Genomic DNA, 21516 nt, shown 5'->3' with positions numbered 1-21516 from the left:
CACTGATATATCACTTTTAAGTCACATCTGCCCTCTCAGGTGTAGGTTTGGCCAACTAAATTTCTGATGCAACTGCATCTCCTCGTAATGCAATTCAGCAGGTGAAAAAGGAGAATATCCAATATCTAATTCCCCAAGGATCATCAGCAAGAGCTGCGCGCAGCCCAGCGGGAGGAGAATTTGCTCTAAAACCAACTCCTTTCTTTTAGCTCTAAGAGAAGCTAACTAGGGATAGGTACAGAGCCAGGCACCAAGGCTTAAGCAGCAGGGTACGTGGATGACAGCTAGGGACAATAAAGGCCCAGACCTGATAGTGTGCTTTCCTTCTTGACGGTGTTTACATGAGATCTGAGCAGAAGCTGTGAAAATACTTGCAGGATGTTTCACAACAATGTATTAAGCTTAGTGACTGAAAAAGAGGACTGCAACATTAACAGAAAATTAATAGTCCATGTATTTCTACCACTACAATCCACAGCAGTGGGAAGCAATAACTTTCAAAAAATCCATTAAGATTGTGTGAAATAAGGAAAGCCAAAGGGTGGTGCTTTAATTGCAGCCTTCCTAAACACAAACTGGAATAATCCGAAACCAGTAATTCAAATTTTCCACTCAAGATAAGATTCCTCTCACTTTTTCACAGACCTTTGTTTCCTAAGTCCAAATTCTTTAAAAATCACTTTACCAGACTCTTGCCTTTCTTTCAGGAAAACGTATCAAATCCCAGTATCTGCAACGCTCAGCAAGAAGAACCTGGGACAAGAATGCAGGGCAGCGGGGAATTTCAAATCAAGTAGTTTGAGACTGCTTGAGTTCGAGACCACGTCCTGAATCTTTCTTCTAAAGTCTTTTGGTGGGACAAGGCCCTGGGCAACCTGATCTAGTGGGTGGCATCCCTGCCCATGGCAGGGGGTTGGAACTGGGTGGGCTTTAAGGTCCCTTCCAACCAAAGCTATTCCATGATTCTGTGACTCTTCCAGGTTAGGTCTGCACTAAGAAAGCATCTTCTCGATAATCACATGGGTGTACGACATGGCAATGCTCTCCAGTGTACACAAACTTTTGCTGGTAGCCTCACTGTGCATATCACAGAATCACAGAACTGTGGGGTGGGAAGGGACCTCAAGAGATCATCGGGTCCAACCCCCCAGCCAAAGCAGGTTCCCTAGAGCAGGTTGCCCAGGTAGGCATCCAGACGGGCCTTGAATATCTCCAATATATCCTCTTGAGTAACAGGAGCTCACCCTGACAGCATGCCCATGTCCACCACTTGAGCTCTCGCTGGAGCAGCTCTGCTGATGAAGATCACTCACCACCAACTCAGGACTCACATAAGTTAGGCTGACACGCGTTTGTAAAGTACAAAAATGACATTTGCAAGTCTTAGGACAGATCATTTTGAAGTGAAAGCAATTGATTTTTTTCTCCATCTAGGCTTGCCACTTTATGACCCGCTCTTGCAATGTGCTGAGCACGTTCTCAGATTTGTCACGCCTGTGAGGGATAGCACGGGTACTCCTACAGGTAAGACAAAGGGGAGCTGTCAGAGCCACACTGAACAGCAATGTTGAGTTTTCAGCAGAATATCCCCATGGCTGTTTCCTGCAATCGCATCAGGTAATAGGAAGGCGTATTCCTTCCACACGTAGTACAAGACCTGAATTTCCAGCCACTCTTCATAGGAAGAGCTATTGTGGGAGTTCCAATACCGTGTTTTTTCTGCCCCCGGGTTGTGTCACTACAGGTGGAAGAAGTACTCCCTGCACCCACTGCACAGATACTATTCAGATACATCTCCTTGTGGTTTTTTGCTTGTGTATTTTTCATAATGAACAATGCAATAAACACGGTGTGTTTGCAGTGTTAAATCATGTTCCCAAAGGGAGCAGTTTGTATAACAAGATAAAATTATCACATTATAATAACTAAATATGCATCAGTCTAAAGCATGCTCCAATTAATCATCAAAAGTTTGCACCGCCTCTTTAGGTCTTAATTAAGCAGAATGTTTGGATTCTTTTTTTTTCCTTTCAAACCAGTGTGAAGGAGCTGCAGAAAACTGTTCCTCTAAAACCAATGAGCAGCATTTTAGACTAATCGATCTTATATGGAACTGTAATTTGGAGAGGTGGGGAGAAGGGAAGGAAGGCAGCGAGCACAATAGTGCAAATCCATCATGTATAGCTCTGTCCCTTTATCTAGGGAAACCAGCATGGCCTACAGTGCTTAGCAGGATGATCCTAAAATCCCTACAATTCTGGAGTTAAATCCCGATCAGTTTACTAACTTTAAGGCTGCAGAATTCTGCTAATACTGTTTTGAACTCACTGATAGGCATTTTCAACTTTAGTTTCATGAATCCAGACAAAACTAAATGCAGTCACAGCTCTAATCCTGAAGATTACGATGATCCCTGGACAGGTGCTCCAAAATCTTACTTTCCACATTTCCTTGCAATGAATTCCGCAGGAGACGCTTGATTGTTCTGGCAAGAAGAAAAAAATTACTCCTGAAGGTGCCCACCTGCAGTACCACGACGGTGATGTTGAGCAGGAGGAGGACGATGAGGACGCAGGGTCAGGGACAGAGATCTCAAAGGGTACATCCTCCGGACTAAGCGAGTCCATGCGGAACCTGTGCCTTGGCTGGGGTTGTGTCTGTGACCTGATACAGAAAATACTCTGGCAGCCCATCCTCCTGTGTGCCTCCCTGCAGCCCGACTCTTCCTGGCATGTGAGTTTCCTGCCACCACGGATATCAGCAGCCAGGCCTCACCACTACTTCTTTCTTATTTATTTATTTATCTATTTATTTTTAACCCTGTTTCCTCTTTGCTGCATCCTACCCCCTCACACTGGTAGTTTGGATCCCAGTTTTTTTGGGGGGGGGAGGCTTAAGGAATCCACCAGAACAGTCCCTTAGCCCCATGCTGGGAACTACACCCAATCCACCAGCACACATCTTTACATTTTATAGCTGTTTTCATTAATGTTTTCTAATGAAAAGCTGCAAAAAGATCTGAAGACTAAGATCTTAACTTGACATGTGCAGCATCAGCAGTAAACGTTTGTGGTTCCCACTGGGACCAGTCAGGATTTCATACTGGTTAATCCTGAGTTACCTGGTTGGCACTCTGGCTTTCCACTGAAGACAACCAAGCAGCACGCGTTCAGATTTTGTCACCTCCAAGCAGTTCCTGAGGCAGATGTGCCCAAGCAAAGTAGAAGCACCATTTCCATACTTTTTCTTATATCCAAGATGCTTTATCTGATTAAACTTAAATTTAAAAAGGGAACAAACAAAACGTGTGCAATATTTCTGCAGAACTCTTTGTTAAGCACTGCTCCTCTAAATAGATGGGGTGCGTGACAAACTTAAGGTACAAGAAGTACCTTGGAAAAAGTAATTATGAGAGGAAGATTAAAAAACAGGGCTTACAACAGAAAGCTTGTTGCTGCCATGGCCGTGGAAATATCTCATGGGGTCCATAGTGCATTTCCTTTTAAAGCCCAGTCTCTTAAAGTTCACTGCTCTGCCAAGGAAGTCAAGTGTCCCAGCTCTTTTCAAAAACTCATTTGGGGGAACTGTGGCTTGCCTATGTTTACTATGCATGGGTTGAGGCGTATTCTCATGCGTAGTTCAGCAAGAGCTGAATGCCCACCACAAATAAAAGCTGGCATTCAGGCAGGTTTTAAACATGCAAAGAAAAAAGCACCTATTTCAGCTAATGGAGGGGGAACTCCCTGTGCATTTTTAATATATGCTATTAAAGTGCATATGTGGACTTTGTGATTTTCTTTTTAGCACAAGGGAAACACTCGGCCCTCCACAGAGAGCAAAAGACATCAACAATGGGCTAGAAGAGGCAGGCTGATGGGCAACCACTGGCATTTTAAAACACAAGCACTAATAACCCTACGAGCAGTGTAAATTAGATGATTTTTCAAACCAAAACCAAAGCAAGTATTTGAAGAGCATTGACTAAGATTTGTTGTGGAGGTCTTTATCAGAGCGCTAAAGCTGCAGTTAAAGAAATTGTAAAACTGTTCAGCAACTGGAATAAGATTTGGAAAATACTGAAGCAGGATCCAGAGTGCAGTAAAATGAAAGTCACCTCAATATATAGGCTTAATTAGGTCTGATAATGTGGTCTTTATTTAAGGGAAACTGCCACTGGGTTCTGCCTGGAATAAGCCTTCTTGGTAATGCAGTCATAGAACCAATTCCTTGGTGAATTCAGACAGATAATTGTGGGATTCGGCTTTACTGCCCTGCTAACTACCATTTAAAAATCTTTTATGCTTTTAGATCCCCCCAACATAATTTAAATATTGATACAGTTTACAGCACGCAGCTCCAGAGCGTTCTTCAGGCAGGGACTCTGCTGCATCCCAGGAGTTGCATGGCTGATGCACCAACTTAACTCCCCTTGCCCTGCCATGGGGGAGCTGGGGCTTGTTTGCAGCACTGTGGGCAGCAGATGTATTCTGTACGTTGCACCTACGTGGGGGGGACACTTTGACAACACCCGAGCTCGAAGGCTGGGCCAAACAGCAGTCATACTCCCCTACCGAGGCACTGCCACGAACATCTCGAGGGAAAGCAAACCAAGGATGAGGGAAACGGAGACACTGCAGCCTGCAGCACGTGCTGGGGGAAGGAGGGAGCGTGCTCTTGCCTGCATTTAAAGGACTTTTTGCACTCTTCTTTTGCATTCTTCTAAAACCAAGAAGACTAGATCTCAGCCATCCTGCATCCCATGCACAACAGATGCCCACGCTTGCCTGAGCAGAAGGGCAGAGTCACCGGGCGCCCTCCCAGATTTCCCCTCTGCACTCATGGCTGCAGAACAAACACTGGGATGGCTGGTACTGAACACTACAGTCATACACCCTGCACAGCTGGGGTGGTATTGTTATTTCCAGATCATTCCTGGCTTCCGCATTTCTGTTCCTCACCATCCCTGTGTTTTTTGTTTTAATTTGAAAACAATACTTTCTTTACGTTGCTTTGTAGAAAGTAAGAATCTTCTAACACCAGGCAGAAGTCGTCTTAGTATCAGCTTGTTGCAACGGGTTGTACTCCAGACTAAGCCTGAAGATCACTCAGACCCGTGGATGGCCCGTGCACCACACGGGGGTGTGGTGCCCATGTGTTTAACTCTGCCTTTTTTGGGTGTAACCTTAGGGTACCACAAGGAGAGAACACCTCTATTGGAGCCTTTTGTATTTGGTCAGGTGGGAGTCTAATGTTTTCCAGGACTGTATAAGCAAATTTTCCCTGATTTGTCATTTGACTAAAACAGAAAGCAGAACAGCTTGGAGATGAATTGTATTCGCACTGCTCAAAATGATCTGGTTTTCAAAACAAAAAAAAAAGTCATAAAATAAGAATGAGGGGGAAAAAGGTTATTTTGTTCACTCTTCAAAGTTTTAGCCTCTTCATTTAAAACGCAAGTGTAGATAGGAGACTGTTTGAAGTTTTCCAGCACACTCAGGGAAGACCTAATCTGCTGAAATCTTCAGTGATTACTTCCTAGACGTAGTTCATGACCAGCACTCCTTCCTCCTCCTCCTTGAGCTGGTAGCTGTTTCTGATATTAGGAATTAAATCTGCCTCCTTGGAAAGATGTGTCTTTCCCCCATGCTTTTTCTACCCCTGCAATTGCTACATTTGTGCACCTTACAGAGTATCTGTCTCATTTCTCCCTTTAGGCTCCTGTGAGCATCCCCAGTGCTCTGCTCTTTCTCTTCTCCTCCTTACCTCTACAGAATCTTACCTTCAAAAATTATTCAACTAATAATTCATTGTGGCTGTTTCTTGGATCTGCTTATCCTCTCCAGACCATTGCTCTCCTGTCCAAATGACTGCCTCAGCCTGTCTCTCTGACGCTTCTTTATGGGTACTGACCCTTCAGTTCAAGATCAATATGGCAAGAATTAAAGTCTTAATATTTTTCCCTGAGTGTTCACTCCATATTCTCTGCTTAGCAACAGTAGACCACACCATCGTCTTTCCCATCCTTAAGGTTCACGATTTATCCATCATTTTCATTTGTGGACACCCTCTTTTGAGCTAGAATTAAACTTTGTTGACTTTTTTCCTGTGCAACATGCAAAAGTTCTCCCCATCCATCCACAAAGGCTGGACTCATCCTGATTCTCACCATCTCACATCTCAGTCTCTGCAGTGGATTACTACCTGGTTTTCCCTCTGCCCTGCCTTAAGCCTTGTCCATGCCAAACGTGCTGCAAAGAACCCTTTCTCTTCCCAGCATTTTAACCTTGAAGTTTTCCAACTTTTCCCTTAAGACTCCTTCTGCCTGCTCCCTTCTGTCCCCTTTCTTCATTTATTAACTCCACCAAACACAAGCTGGTCCTGTTGTCCCAGCAGGCCAGTCACAGACTGCCCCCACCACGTTGAAAATGCTGGCTTTCAGCTCTAGCAATCACTGATGCCAGGCTTTTTCATTTGCCTACACAATCAAGTAAGTACCTTTGTGCTGCTCCCCAGGTTGCCCCCACGCTTGTGAGGGGCTCCGAGAAAACATCCCCCCAGTTACCCTTGCCTGGCTTTGCATCACTCTGAAGTTCTCTGCTTTGATGCAGTGCCCACAAAACGGTGTCAAAGTGCGGTGCCAAGACCACTGCCTCGCACGCTGGCTCTCCTGGCTCCTTTGTACTCCCTTTTCTACTTGTGTTGACCCGTTGCTTCTTGCCTTACGCTTCACTGCAGGCTCTTTGGGGTGATCATGACTAGGGCTCCTACGCCCTAAGATAAAACACAGCAATTACTACGTGTGCCTATTGCAAATCCCACAAAGGCTGTGGTTCTCCTCCCTCTCCAGTCCTCCCAAACTTTGCTCTCTAAGCCAAAGGTGAGATAAATATGTTCATTTGCTCAGAAGTCATGGTAATCTGGTGCTCATTACTGATCATGCGATAAAGTCAGAGGAGGCAGAGATTATGCATTTCATATCCTTTAAGAGAGTAAAACATTGATTTTCATTATGAACTAATGAAGTAAAAACCTAAAGATGGAGAATACTTATGAAAAGCCTTGTCTGTGTACTACCTTTACGGGTACATCTGAACGCAGGACCACAAGCAGTAGGTGGACAGGCAAAGAACAGAAGGCAGTTGAGTTGGCCAAGGTTCCCCTGTGTCCATTTAACTACTGTTGCAGTAATTTGTTTTTCTACTTCATTGTTCCATCTCCTCCTGCTTGTTTGATGTCATAAAAATCCAGTCGCTGTGGCAGTTTGCACAATGCATGTTACAGCCTTGTGTTCATGTACCACAAATTTCAGCATTCTGGATTCATTCATGACTCAGATTGGAGGAGAAAATAGCTTGGGACGACACAAGCCCTTGATTAAAGCTTTAGGGCCAAATCAACAACAGCTGAGGATCCAGCCCATATGGCCCGAGATCTTTAGCTGTGTAAGGGCTGCAGGAATGGGCCCAAATAGCTTTGGTAATTAGCAAATACCGTATAAAATAGATGAAAAGTCTTTGGCACGGAGCGCATATTGGGTAACATCTGAAAATTACTCATAGCATATTAGGATACTTCTTTGGAGAAAAAACTCAATGGCATAAAAATAATTTGGGAGGGGCCACTGTATCTGTCACGCCGCTACCAATGGGCAAACCGTCTGTTGGACTGACCAGTATTTTATTGTTACCTTTAGTAAGTGCAGTGAAGGGCAGAGGCGACCACCTGCCCCTGGGACCTGGCCCTACGAGCTGCTCTACCTCTGCAGGAGCATCCTCGAGGCTGGTGGGGACTCCATCACCAGAGTGCCTCCCTGCGTGCAACAGGCCAGCATCTTCAGTAGGCACCACGGGTCACCTCGGTCACCCACGAGCACCCAGGTGACAGCCAGGGACTTCTGCAGAAGCGGGACCAAGCCTGCTGCTACCTACATTCACCAATTACCGCACCGTGTACGACAGCAAACAATAACACCGCAATTAATCACCCTAGTGGAGCTCTACGAGTTACTTTCACGGATTATGGTAAGCAGCATGCAGAGCGGAATAAATCATTTTTCACATAAACTCCGAGGAATGGCATGTTATGAAATCACTCCTGATAAAAATCTAATGAAAATGTAAAACATTTCACTGGAGTCTCCTGGGTAGAGTCAAGATCACATTAAACCCTCTAGAGACGATGGTCAGGGATTTCAATGAGAATCAAGAGACAGTTTTCCCAGGATGAGCTTGTTAACCTGATATAAAGACACGATATTGATTTGATGGCTTTGTCTCTTTCACTGTTTCCCTCCTGGAGCCTATTTTTAATTTAATCACCTTTCATTAATTTACTTAAAAGGCTTTATTCATCAAAACAATATCATTTTTTTAAAAGCAGATGTTGCTCAAGTGCTGAGGGAGTATAATCCAGCTTGCGGAGTGTCACAAGCAGCAGAAGAGCCTGTCTGTTGACACTGCATTTGCAGAAGTTTTTCAAGAATATTAACAAAGAAAGTCACGCCCCCACCCTGTCTTTAAGTTCCCTGTGACTGGTTATTAAAGCGCTCTTACAGCTAAGTCACATCCTAGCAATCTCAGGACACGTGTCAATGACAGTCATCATTTTTAAATGTTCATTAGGATTTACCTGCTGGTGGCTTTATGAAAGGTGGCGGAATTAATGGGACAATAATAGGTACATTCCCGTGATCCTTTGACCCTGCTGGTGAGTCTGAAAGTCCATTTCCTGTGGCAAGCCCTGGATAGCTTGTGTTTATATTGTACGGTGAAATAACACTGTCCTCGGGTAATTTCGGTTTTGGCAAAGAATTTTCTGTAAAACACAAAGAACACATTGTACAGTATGACAAATATATTTCTTAGATGCTTTGATACTTTCACCAACCTGTTCATTACATTACTTACCCTAATACAAGAAGAGTGCAAAAAAATACAGATACTTTCCCCTTTAACAAACGAATACTTTCCATTATTCCTCAAACATGTTCCATTTCTTTAAATCAAAATCACACTTAAAACAACTATATTAAAAAAAAAAGTGGGATTATTTTGTCATATATATCTCTAGTCTGCCTTATTTAGTCAATGATTCCATATTCCTGCCCTTTATATGCACTGTTTTCATGGTGATGACACTCAGCATGCCGTGGCTTCACCAGGGCAAGAAGCATAAACTGAAAAATAAAAGAATTCCTAATTCTCGTCTCAATAATACAATGAGTAGTAAGTAGTGGAAAGGATTTAAACAGAGGAACAAAATATTGAAATCAGAGCAAAGTGTGCATGCAATGATGACAGTCATGATTCTAATTCTTTAATCCCAAAGCACTTCTGGATTTGTATTTGTAGGAATTTCTCTAATGCACCTCAGGTAGCTATGGGGTAGGACTTAACTGTTATTATTCTCTCTCCTCCCATCACTCAGAAAAAGAAACACATTTTCTTCTCTCCCACAGACTGCATACACCAAAAATCTCTACCTGGCACAGGTATTCGACATCTTTGTTTGGTACATAAAACATATGATTTGTCTCATGTGCCTACAGAAAAAAAGTATGTCACAGATTTCATTAGGCATAGCCTGGAGCCACAAAGCATTCAATAGAAGATCTATTTAGGAAAACATAAATAAATGAATCCTATTACTGAAGAAATAAGTTTCTTCAAAGGTGGCTTAATGATACTGCATTTTCGATGAAATATAAATATTGATCAACAATGTCACTGCTACACAACTAACAAGATGCAAACATTCATTTTTAACACAGTTCGACTGGTTCACCTTACCTCTAATTTTTCCACCTTTTTTCTAGCCATTTCCTCTTCAGAGCTGGTCTCTCTGGTATCAGTACTCATTGCAACACTCAGTGAGTACAATGCTGCTGCTTGCCACCAGAAAGCAAGCCCAAACACTGCTGTCTGCAAGTGCAGTGACAAGTGGTACCCTAAAAGCTTCTGCAGTTTTCTCTCTATACCCCACCTCTGAGAAACCCTTGCTGGGAAAGCCAAGATCCAGCAACGTCCTACACTCCTTTTCCCGCTGACCACAAGCCCCTACCTACCTGCTGGGGCTGAGGAGTCAGAAGGCAGCAAGTGAACTGCTCAAAAAAAAGGCTGAATCCCATCATTTGCACAGTGAGTAATTTCGAATCACATCGTGTGAAGATCCAGCAGCATCCCAAAAAAACTGCACCCCTTGAGAACTTGTAAAGTACTTGCAGAACACGGCATATTACAAACATCGCCGAGGAGCCTTTTATGAATGTTCAGGATGTTTCTTGCATGAGTTGTGAATATCCCAGCTCGAAACCTTTTGGGATTTTAGAAAGCCTTGAGCCAAAAACCTTTGTTTGGAAAGCAAAAGGGTTTCCTTAAATCCACACCACTAAAAAAACTCTCTCTCTTCTTCCAGTGGCGAGCAGTTTATTGGTACCGTAGGAACTTGACTTTCAGCTGACTCACAAAAGGTATTATTTGTGAAGATGTGTTACTAAGTGCCTACCAACAGCAATTTTGTTAAGTGATTTTCCCTGTACCCTATTGGCTTCCTCTTACTAGAAGGCACTCTCAGGTATTTTTATTTAAATCAACCACAAAGCAAGCAGCAGAACATGCTCCCTAGTCCCCGCCAATTCAGACAGGTTGAGGTATTAATCCTTCTTTGCGAGGACACAGAAACATTAAATCTCATTACCTTTGAGAACAGAAATGTGCTGGCGGCTTTCCCCATCTGCAGAGTAGTTCCTGAATTCAATATCTTCTCCATCCTTCAGTTCAACCTTATCATAACCATACCAGCCAAGGAGCTCATTCATAGTGTTTTCTGCAAAGTTCTGAAAGAGAAAAATTACCTACTTATTTATGTAATCAATAACCATCTGGAATGAAGGGAGGACTACATAAATCGAACGGTATCTTTGCTACACGAGGAAGTGTCAGGTTTGTCCCACCTCCTCAAAGACTAATGTGCATTTCACAAGTCAAGTGTATAAAGTGTAATGCGTTTAAATCTCAGACTGGCACATGTAATTATGACAAAGACTCATACATCTGTAATTTAAAGAAAATGAAAAGGAGAGTTATTTATGCCTTTCTGCTCTGGCATTCAGTGTCGGAAATGTTTTACCATACATTCGTCACAAAAATGTGTCTGTGTTACCATAAAATATTTAAGACTGCAGCAGAAATATAAGATATGAGTAACAGAAAACTAAGATTTTTTCAGGCAGCAGTTAATCAATCTTACTGCGCTACAGCCTTTTCAGCTGGAGGAGGTCACCGACACAATTACAGTTCCTGGAGATGCACATGAACCAAATGAAATAAAATCACATCGAAGACATTCTTCCTCAGTGTTATAAACCCCTGCATATTAAAGGCACTTAAAAACTCTTTACCATGAAGGCATTTTACCACAGTGTTTCACATAAAAATCTCTTACATTTGTTTAAGAAAACCCTTCTTCTGTTTTGCCATATTTATTTTCAAAACAATTTCCAAGCAGCAGCGTGCTTACATTTTATGTTTGTGTGGAAATGCAAAATATGGAACACGACTGCCATAACTCTCAAACTTCCCTAGAAAACACGTCCTCCAGGTCATGTGTCAAAAATATTTCTGCGGAAAATGCTCATTACCGGGCCAGGAGATTTAGTGGAGTAAGTCAAGAACCCTGCAGCCAGGCAATGAAGCTTTGTGAAACTGGATGGTACCATGGAGGCACGGCTTACGGGTTTAGGAAACTCCTGGGGGAAACCGGCTAATGAATTATTGTCACTGCAAAGGTCAGCTTAAAGTAACATGACAAATGTAAAATGAAACCAAAGAGCCACAAACAAAGCCTTTCAGTTTGGTCTCTGTGTTTTTATTATTACTTTAAAACAAATTCCAAACTTGATTTTACTGTAAAATCTTGACATCTGAAATAACAATCCTGACTAGCAATCTTCCTGTGACCCTGGCTATCAGCAAAGAAAAAAGCAGAACATGACACCCATCCAAAATAAATGCCGTGTGCCAAATCCACAGGTTGCTAGATTTTCTCTAGCAACAGCACCAGCTTAGGTTTTGAGTGGGAGCGAGCCTAATGATAGAAACACAGCGATCCTCGAGTCCTTTAAATAACTAAATAAAATTAATCAGATCCTAATTGCTTCCGGATCCCAAGCTGCAGCAGGCACCCTGCCCCGGACCATCCGAGCCGCGCCGCTGCCGCCTCGTTCATCACACGGGATTGCATAGGTGTTCCTGTCACCCTGGTAAAGCGGCTCTAAGCAATACGCACGGGCCATTTATACTCTGCCAGGAGTATCACCTGTGCCACTGTGCTACAAATACGATTTCCGAGAAAAGGGAAACCAAAACAATAAACCCACGGAGCATCGATTCCCCTGGTTTTTCCCCTTTCACTTGACCTCCCGCTGGAAGGCTCGATTCTGTGGCTCTTTTGTGCAGCCCCAAATTGCCAGAAAACATCGCACCACTCCACACCTGCGCCCAGTTTCAGCACTACAGGTGTGCTAGCCTGTTACGTCTGAGCTATGAGACCACTGCAGTTTGCAACAAAGAGTGCGCTGCAGCGTAATGTGGCTAATACCTATCCCCATTTCTAAAATACATATTTAAATTCTCATGTAAATGATGCTGGTGAGTGAGTGTTTTAAATAACACCAGAAACATTTTTCTAAAGGGTTTTTTGCTTATTAGTTTTAATTTTTGAGATGATTTCTCCTCTCTCAGTGCTGAAAATCCAAATGCAATAACCCCATCTCCACCCCATGGGAACCCAGCACTGAAACAACCCAGAGACAGCAAGTGAAACCTGGCCAGTGCAGCCCACCCAGAATGACCTGAGGGGGTCCGTGGACTCCCAGAGGAAAGCTCCACCACCTTCCCTTGCTCTGCCATGTTTCAGCTGTGGAGATGCAGCCCTGGAGATTAATCCAGCAAGGTGGAGGCCAATTGACAGAAGGCTGCCTGACTTAGACTCCATGCAGCCCAATTAACTGAGTAGCTCCAAATTTGCCTCCTGCGGATGCTTTGTGTTTTATTTGCACTGTTGATCAACTCAGGCAATGAGTAATTTTTAATTATTTGTCAAGGAATATGTAAGCGAGGCTGTGTATGTTTATTCTTTGCTGCAACAAGCTGCTGTCCCTCTTCAGAGCCTCGTCACAGTGATTGTTGGGCTTGCAGTGGCACAAAGCTTTAGAACCTTTCAAGCCTCATTTTACTGTTCATGTTGAGTGATGCACAAAAATGAACAGTCATAATGAGAAAAAATACATTTGATTTTGAGATTAGTCATAATAGAGACTTGACTCGTACAAAATAAAGAAATTAGCAGGGTCTTTGCTATTAACTTCAATGAGAGTATAATGAGGTCACATATCAGTGGTAACAATAGTATCTTTTTCACACAGTGATTTCTCCACAAGGATGCTTGAATTAAAAAAAAAAAGTTAAGCCATTCTCCTTCATAGTTTGTCTTACCTATTACAATGATGGTTATCACTCTTAATACTGTTCTCTCAGTGGCTAACGCCGGGGCTCCATTACAGAGCACTCTGTACATACTGAACCAAGAAGATGATCGCATCCTTAACAAGCTGATGGCCAAAGCTGAGAAATGTGGGATTTTTAATTTTTTTCCACACTGACTCCCATGCATAGATGGGCATCCACAGAGCTACAATATCACCTTCTTTCAGACTCCTAATTAAAATACCCATCCACAGTGATGTCTGACATCTAGATGATGGCCACACAGGTCAAGTGCTCATTGAAGCTCCTGCCCTGAAGCTGACCACCATCATTTCACTGTTTCCGTACTTTCTCTTTTCTTTCCGTATCACTGGTAGGCCCAGCCTAAGCAGATTCAAGATATGATAATGAGAGGGGACGTGTAAAGACCAGCGTGGTGGCAATAATCAAAATACAAATAATGAGGTGAGACAATTTTTCTCTGTGTGAATGCAGGGGGTGGGGGGAGGCTCAGCTGTTGAAGTTAAGGAAAGGAAGCAAGCCGATCAACACACAACCCGCACCTGCAGAGCTGAAGCTCACTGAAAGATGTACAAGCTTCAAAGGCTTGCTGAAAGGAAGGGTGATGATTGTAACCACGGTGCTTGAGGAAAGCAAGAATGTGGGACCTGACATTGGAGCAGGAGAGTGAAAGAAGCAGTGATGAAGCATGCTAGAGAGGAACCACCTCTAGTGAGAGACGATGGACTTGCCAAAGCCCAGGCCGAACAAGACGCGAAGACAAGCGTGGGTGACAGGATGGAGGATGTGCCTGGAGCTGTGATTCCAAGCTTCTGCAGGACCAGGAGAGCAAAGACACCAAGCTAGCCCATGCCTGCTCTCAGACCCACTCCCCAAAAGGATGTGGAGGGTCTGCAGGACAGAGGCTGCCAACACAGCTCTAAATCCCTGCCAGAGGGCTGAAATGCCATGAACAACCAGTACCCCAGGGAAAACCTCGACCATCGTCCGCAAATCCCCGCTCAGCCATCACACTGCTCAGCTGGAACCCAGGAGCCCAGATTCACAGGTTTCCCAGCGAAACGACAGCACTGAGCCTCACAATACCCTGCCAGGAGGTCACACACCAAGCCCCTTTCCTCACCGACAGCAATTTCTGCCCCCTACCAGGTCCCAAACCACTTATCCCTCCCGCGGGACAATGTGTAATTTGCATGTTTTAACTGTATGAGCTCTCCATTCTTGTACTTGCAGAAATGCCCTCCCCTTTGGAAGAGCCAGGCTAGCTAACCGACCATTATACTCGTTATTTTGACTTGAATTTGCTTCCTATTCACGGGAAAGATGAAGAAGAGTGCATTGACTTGCCAGGCTGTGGTTTCTCTCCTTCGTGAGGCAGACTTATATGTGAGGCAGTGAAAATATAATCACGCTCATTTCCGCTTTAGCATTCGTTTCGTCGTAACAGTACACCTATGGCTTGATTTTTTTTTGCCGCAATGCATCATTTTCCCAAATTTTCACTAATTAATACGCTCTGAAGCTGAACCGTGCTTCTCTTTCCATCCCACAGCTCTTGCCTTTCCTTCTCCACGAGCCCTATCCACAGGGGGCAAGGCCTGGCCTCACAGACCCAGGCCTGGCAAACGCGGAGGCAGGAAGCGCGCAGAGGAACGAGTCTGTCAGACTCATTTTCTTCTAGGTTTTACTGCCGAATGTTTATTTCAGATTTCGGAGGAAGCGCGGTGGCTCCCTTCCATTTCCCTGCACGCACAACCCGCCAGGTGTGGAGCCCCACAAATTCGCTCTTCGCTTTCACCGCACGGAGGAAATAAAAATGTGCCTGCGCTCACGAGGCAAACTCGATTCTGTGGTATTTTTTTTTGCCAGCCTTGCGTGTTTATGTTGTCGCCATGTTGAACAGTATGGTGAGACCTCTGTGCTAACAGCAAGACAATTTTGGGGGTGCTATAATTCCCTGTGTCCTACCAGGCAGGCGGGCGGGGAAGCCCTCACAGGTAGGCCAGGCTCCCTGTGCCGGCAGCGCATCTCCCCTCCACAGCCACCCCACAAAGCCACCTCCACGCGGGCTCTGCAGTAAAACCCGCCTCGATATCCCGAAACACCACAGCCGATAAAGTCTGTCTGCTTTTCCACTTTCGCGAGCGCGTTTTTTTGCTTTTCAGGAGAGAAGGGAGGAGTTTCCTTGAAATCTCTTTAGCGTCCGCAGCTATCTGGCTCGCTGCGAGCGCGGCGCGGCCGTGCCTGTTCCACCGCTTTCCTAATCCTGACGGTAGTGCTTTTAAACGCCAAATGGGGAATATTAGAACGCTAAACTGAAATATCTTCTGATGAGTTTACTATTAAACTGTAACAGATGGGGCTGCTTAAGCTCTAGGCATCAGGAATGGAGCCCAATTTTAGATCCGAATTCGTTATTGAGAATATTTATAGATGGTAAACTCCTTGGGCGCACGGAGCAGCCCTGTGAAATTACAGCTTTTCAGCTGACAGAGACTCTGAACATGTGGAGGCACTGTCTTGTTTGTTCGGGGGAACTTCCAGTACAACCCACTTGCTGCGACACATCCAATCGACCCCAGTGCATTTCATGGGATTTCAGCGCACCGGCCGCTGCCCTCGAGCAGCACTGCTGCCTGACAGCAGGGTGAAAAACGGGAATAGGTTCAGGGAGGGATGTGAAAGCCTCCACGAGCGCTTTCATCAATCAAACCGTAAAAAAAAATATCTTAAGTTCTGAAATAGGGCCAGCTTCCCCGATTCTGCTGGCTTTGGGTCTATTGGGCGTCCTGGTATTCACCAGCACGTGAGGAATGACACAACCGAATTTCAGAGCTACTCTGCTCTCCTTCCAAAGTGTGGGATGAGTAAGGCTACCTCTGGGCAGGGGGAATGGAAAGCATAATCCTAAAAAGGAATGGGGACAAAATAAAAAATGCATTAGAAAAAAAGAAAGGCTGTGACTGAAGGTCACAAAGAAAACCAGTTCCCCCGAATATATTTTTCATTGAAACGTAATATCAGAAAACTGTGCAGAGTCATGTACTTTTTGCACACAACAATGTATCAAATTAAAACTCCTTATAACCATCGTGTACATTAGGGTAGTGATAACAAAAATGTAACTCAATCTCTGGCACAAGGCAGCAGCAAGCAACGCGAACACCCGGCCACGTTCAAAGCGAGCGGTGGCACCACTGCTGGCATACACCGCGCACGAGCAGTTGGGTTGTGCGATCCTTCTTGAGTAAATATCCGACTATATCGAACAGCAAATCTTGAAGGAAGTCTCCGTGATGAGGTAATTTTATTGCTCATTCATAGCGCCTTGCATTTGCTGTACTTAAAATAGACACTTGTACCAATGGCCTTTTTATTACCCGAAGAAAAAAAAAAATCACATCTACACCAGCCCTTTTTCTTTCTGCTAGCAAAGGGAGGCAATTCGATCCAACGTGGGCTGAAACCTGAGTAGGTCACTGTACACCATGATAAAATTCCCTAATCCCTGAGCCAAATTTCCCTGAGGGGGCCCTCCTACTTCTCCTTCACTTTCCAGGCTGACTTTTCCATTCCCTCTCTCGTCTTTTCCTCCCCTTCATCTCTTTCATTTCCCCTACCTTAAAGCCTTGATATCTGATCTGCTGCTGATACTCAGGTTACAGTTTTTACAGCTTAGGCTGTCTATTGCTGTATACATTCCTTTCTTTCTGCTCTGCCGTGATTACTTACCAGAGCTTATTTTACACTGGTCCAGATGAAAGCAGTTCAGATGAAGGGAAACAGCCAGGCTGTTTGAACATTACAGATACGAACCTACACAAGGGCACATTGTGTTCCCCGTGTCATTTTGCTGCACACATTTTGCACAATGCAACCAATTTGTTACATTATTGTATTCCTCGGGTTTACGAAGAACAACCAGACGTCTTAACTCATCAGGAAATAGAAAGCGCAGGATTTTAACTTTCTCGACGAGCCAGAAATTCGTAAGACTGTCCCCCTCACCCCCCTTTCCTTCTAGGATTATAGCAGCCAAGTGTCCTACTAAAAATGCCGTCTCCCAGCATAATAGCAGCGTTTACGCTGTAAGGTGGCCTGCGTTTTGTGGGGGGTTCTGCCATCGGTTGTCTCGCCCTCCACCAGAGACCCGACTGGTTCAAAAGGCTGTTTCTATCTGCCTTTAATTACTAACTCGGTTGAAATCTTGAGGTCTGTAGCCTTAAGCAGCTACCAATGATTAAAAAAGAGAAATTCTCTGCACGAAGGCTAATGCCAGTGCTTAATACCAAAGCATTAGTTTAAAATTGTGTAATTTTTCTCCTTCACACAATGTTGTTTTTGTTTCTTCCTCACCCTTTCAGACAAACATCTGTTATACTGTAGAAGAACAACTATCTCCCAAACCACTGAGTGTGCCTGCAGCCAAAGTAAACAAAACAAACCCAGAGGATCCAGCACAGTCAGCCTTTATATCCAGCCAGGATAACATTTCACATGTTTTGATTAAAATTAGCTAATTTGTAATCCTAGAACCTATGAAACTTAAAAGCTGCAATCCGTATAGATCGCATTAAGCCATGTTCTGAGGGGCCAGTGCCCCGTGCTGCAGCCCTCCGCAGCCCTCACGACCATGCAGGACCACAACAGCACCGACTCTCACTCCCCGGCGCCCGTACGGAGCCCAAAAATAGGAGGTGCCATACATCTCGCAAAGCATAACAACGCTCCTCGGGGCTTGAAACTCGCCCGGTTTGTTTCCGAAAAGCTGCCACCGCCACGCAGGGCAGCGGTGCCTTGTTTTGTTCGCAGCACCGCTCCCTCCTGCTCCCGTCCACATTTGCAGCCTGCGCGTACACAGCACCGTGTGTGCACGGGCAGCACGAGCAACGCTGCCTGCCTCCAGCAGCAAAGGACACCGCTCCGAAACCAGTGGCGTGCAGAGGAGGGGAAGGGGAGGGGATCGTGCATTCCTGCTTAATTTTACAGGGGGAGATCAGCGCTCCGGAAAGCAAAGATATTTTCACTATACATCATGCATATTTATATACTCGCCTATATAGTATACATACTATGCGAACGTGTGACATTTTCCGGGCGGACCTCCACTTACGATCAGTCTTTTAATAAATGACATATTCAGATTAAATGACAGCAGCCTGATCCCATAGCCAGACTAACACTGCTTTAATCACTTTATACGCGCATTAAACAACAAGTTTGGCTGAAGTCTCGCAATACACCTTTCCCAACTTTGGGGAATCAGGCACGCAAAACAAACAAGAGGTGGAACAGGCATGGAAAAACAGGCGCAAAAAAAAAAAAAAAAAAAATAGGACCAGTCAAGCCTGGAGCAGCAACCTCCTGATAAAAGAAACCCCGAAATGTGTTTCTGTGCAATCGCAGCCATCCTAACATCTGGCGCGGCCGCCTCAAGCGCTACCTCTGAGCACAGCTGGGTTGGCACTGCTTCCTAATGAACAGGACAGCCCTGCGACCCACAAATGGGCTTCCAAAAATGCAGCCCCAGGCCAGCCACCTTCCAGCCCCCCTCCGCCGGGTGGGGAGGAGGCAGGAAAGGGGTCTCCGTGCTCAAGTGCACGGAAGATGCGCGGCTCAGCCCGTAGCGTTTCACTTTGACAATTTAATTACACAGTTGCAGCTGGCTACTGAAAAAGGGGAGAAATGCGGGGTTTAAAAGAGGGCCCTTTCTCTCCTAACTTTAGGGCTTCCCCCGCTACCTGAGGGGATGGTTACAGGGGGGGGAGAGGAAAAAAAAGGGCTGGTGACTAGCACCCAAGGAGCTTAAAAGCCCAATGAGGGAGAGTTTTTTTTAAAAAATAAATAAATCAAAGCTGGTCAATGAACAGGATTTGCAGCCTGTGAATTCGTCTCTGTTTTCAGCCCAGGAGGCGGAGTTGAGACACATTCAGTGCATCCTACAAAAAAAAAAAAATGACAAGAGATCCTTTCTTATTTCATTTCCATGCACGGCGGAGAGGAGAGGTGGGGGGGTGCCGGGGGTGGGGGGACGGACGGACACCCCCTTTCCCTTCCCCATCCCAGTCACCTTACCTTCATCTCCTCGTTGATCTCCCGCTTGACCGGGTGCGCCGGCTTCCTGCTCCTTTTATTTTCGGGAGGTCTCCCTTCTTTCTCCATTTCTGCCATTTTTTGCGCCTACTTGGTGGTGGAGATGAAATGGCTGCTGGTGCTCTGGGGGGGCCGGGAGGGGCTTTGGGGGGGGGGGGGGTGTAAAGGGGAAAGAAGGGGGGGGGGGGGGCGGCTCTCAGTGGCGGCAGCAGCAGCAGCAGGAGGAGGAGGAGGAGGAGGAGGAGGAGGCGGCGGCGCCGCGGAGGGCCCGGGGGGAGCGCGGCGGCGGGCGGGCGGGGGTCGCGGGCGGTCGGGGCGGCGGGTGGCCCGGCGAGTCAGCCATCTTCTGCCTCGCCGCCGGCCTGCATGGGAGCGGCGCGGCGAGAGCGCGGGGCGGGCACGGGAGGCAGCGCGGAGCGAGCCGGCCCCGCGCCTGCTTGTGGCGCTGCTGGCGGGCTGCCGCGGAGGGGGCGGCCGCGGGGAGGGGAGGAGGGGAAGGGGAGGGAAGGAGGGGAAGGGAAGGGAAGGAGGGAGGGAGGGATGGAGGGGAGGGGAGGGGAGGGAAGGAGGGGGGGGAGGGAGGCCGGCCTCGGCCCGGCGGCGGCGGGCGGGGCTTGCCGGCACCGAATGGGCCGCCGCTGCCCGCCATGGGAGCGGGGAGAGTGAGGGGAGCGGGGAGGGGAAGGGAAGGGAAGGGGGGGGGAGGACCCCCGTGTGGAGGTGGCCCCCCCGTGGCAGGGAAGGGAGGCGAGGGCAGGAGGCAGAGAGCGCCCCCGAGCCAGCACCGTGGTCCTGAAGGGGGGAGTGTGTGTGTGTGGGGGGGCTCCTTACGGGTGCGCCGCGGCTTGAAAAATTGAGGCGGCGCGGCTGGAAGATGGAGAAAATGTGCTCTGTGAGGGCACGGGCAGGCTGGCCACGAAACCCCTGCTTCGCCTGTCAAAGATAAGTTCATTCCGCGCACAGCGGTGTCTCGTCTGCGCTGTGCCGAAACCGCCGGCGTTTTTTGGGTGTCAGAAGTTGGGCAGAACTCCTCGGCTCCTGTCGCGACTGGGATGCGCCTCGCTTGCTCTGCTTGCCTCAGGTGGCAGAGGGATGAGAGGCAGGGAGCACGTTTCCCCCGGAGGCACTGGAAACTGGAGGAAACTGGGATTTCGCACAGCTGTTAGAGCAGCGAAGGGCGAGGCGTCAAGCAGACCTGGGCCGTCCTGACACGCAGCCGTAGCGGTAAGGCCCCGGCCGCTGCAAAGCAGAGGTGCTGCTGCTCCCCTCACAGCCCAAAAACATCAGGCAGGAGCTGGGAAAAACAGGTCCAAGCGTTTGGTTTTGCAGAAGAGTAAGGCCCCCTCAGAGGGCTCTGCTGGCTGGGGGCTTGGTGCCATGCTGCGGGGAGTTCTGCACATCCCCGGAGCCCGAGGTCCAGCCTCAGACCCACCAGCAGCAGCCATGAGAAGAGACCGAGGTCTGTCTTCTCTTGCCTGTCACATTTTGAGATACAAGGAGTTCTGAAACTTTTGGAAACTTGCGTGCGGCTGGCTCCACAGGTAATTTCCAATGTATGGTGATTAGTCAGGAGGCTTCCTCCCACTGCGCCCCATCACCACCACCACCGCCAGAACCTCATCTTTATTTTCTGTTTGCATTATTCTATTGCAAATGAATCGGTACAGCTGAGCTGTCGTCAAGTGCAAGAGATATTCCCAGGATCCCAATGTATTCTCTCACATGGCAGGGATGAGACATGCAGCGTGAGGTGAAGTTGCTTATAAACATAACCCCATACAGCATCAGAGCTTTGTGAAACCTCCAGCTTCGGCAAGAAAGCCAGCCTCAGAAAACTCTTCCGCTTTGATTCACCACCGCCTTGCTGATACACAAAGTCGCTCTAATGAAGAAGGCAAAACAATTTCTTGTTCTAGGG

The 21516-nt window shown here is 46.5% G+C and overlaps 1 protein-coding gene across 5 annotated transcripts in view; it reads right to left on the bottom strand.

Annotated features, from left to right (window-relative positions):
- Positions 1-20101, bottom strand: part of SOBP (sine oculis binding protein homolog) — a 125927-nt gene extending 105826 nt beyond the window's left edge. For all 5 annotated transcript variants that reach the window (XR_014582020.1, XR_014582021.1, XR_014582022.1 and 2 more), the window contains exons 1-3: positions 19581-20101; positions 10696-10834; positions 8629-8814 (exon numbers count right to left, since the gene is read on the bottom strand). Coding sequence is in view for 2 of the 5 variants with exons in the window: in XM_083830186.1 (XP_083686312.1) it covers positions 8629-8814; positions 10696-10834; positions 19581-19676 (421 nt within the window). In the remaining 3 variants the exon portion in view is untranslated. The remainder of the gene's footprint in view (positions 1-8628; positions 8815-10695; positions 10835-19580) is intronic.
- Between the last annotated feature and the right edge of the window lie 1415 nt (positions 20102-21516).

The sequence above is a fragment of the Anser anser genome (genome assembly GCF_964211835.1).
Source record: "Anser anser genome assembly, chromosome: 3".
Classification (NCBI taxonomy): Eukaryota; Metazoa; Chordata; class Aves; order Anseriformes; family Anatidae; genus Anser; species Anser anser.
This window is presented reverse-complemented; position numbering and strand designations above follow the sequence as displayed.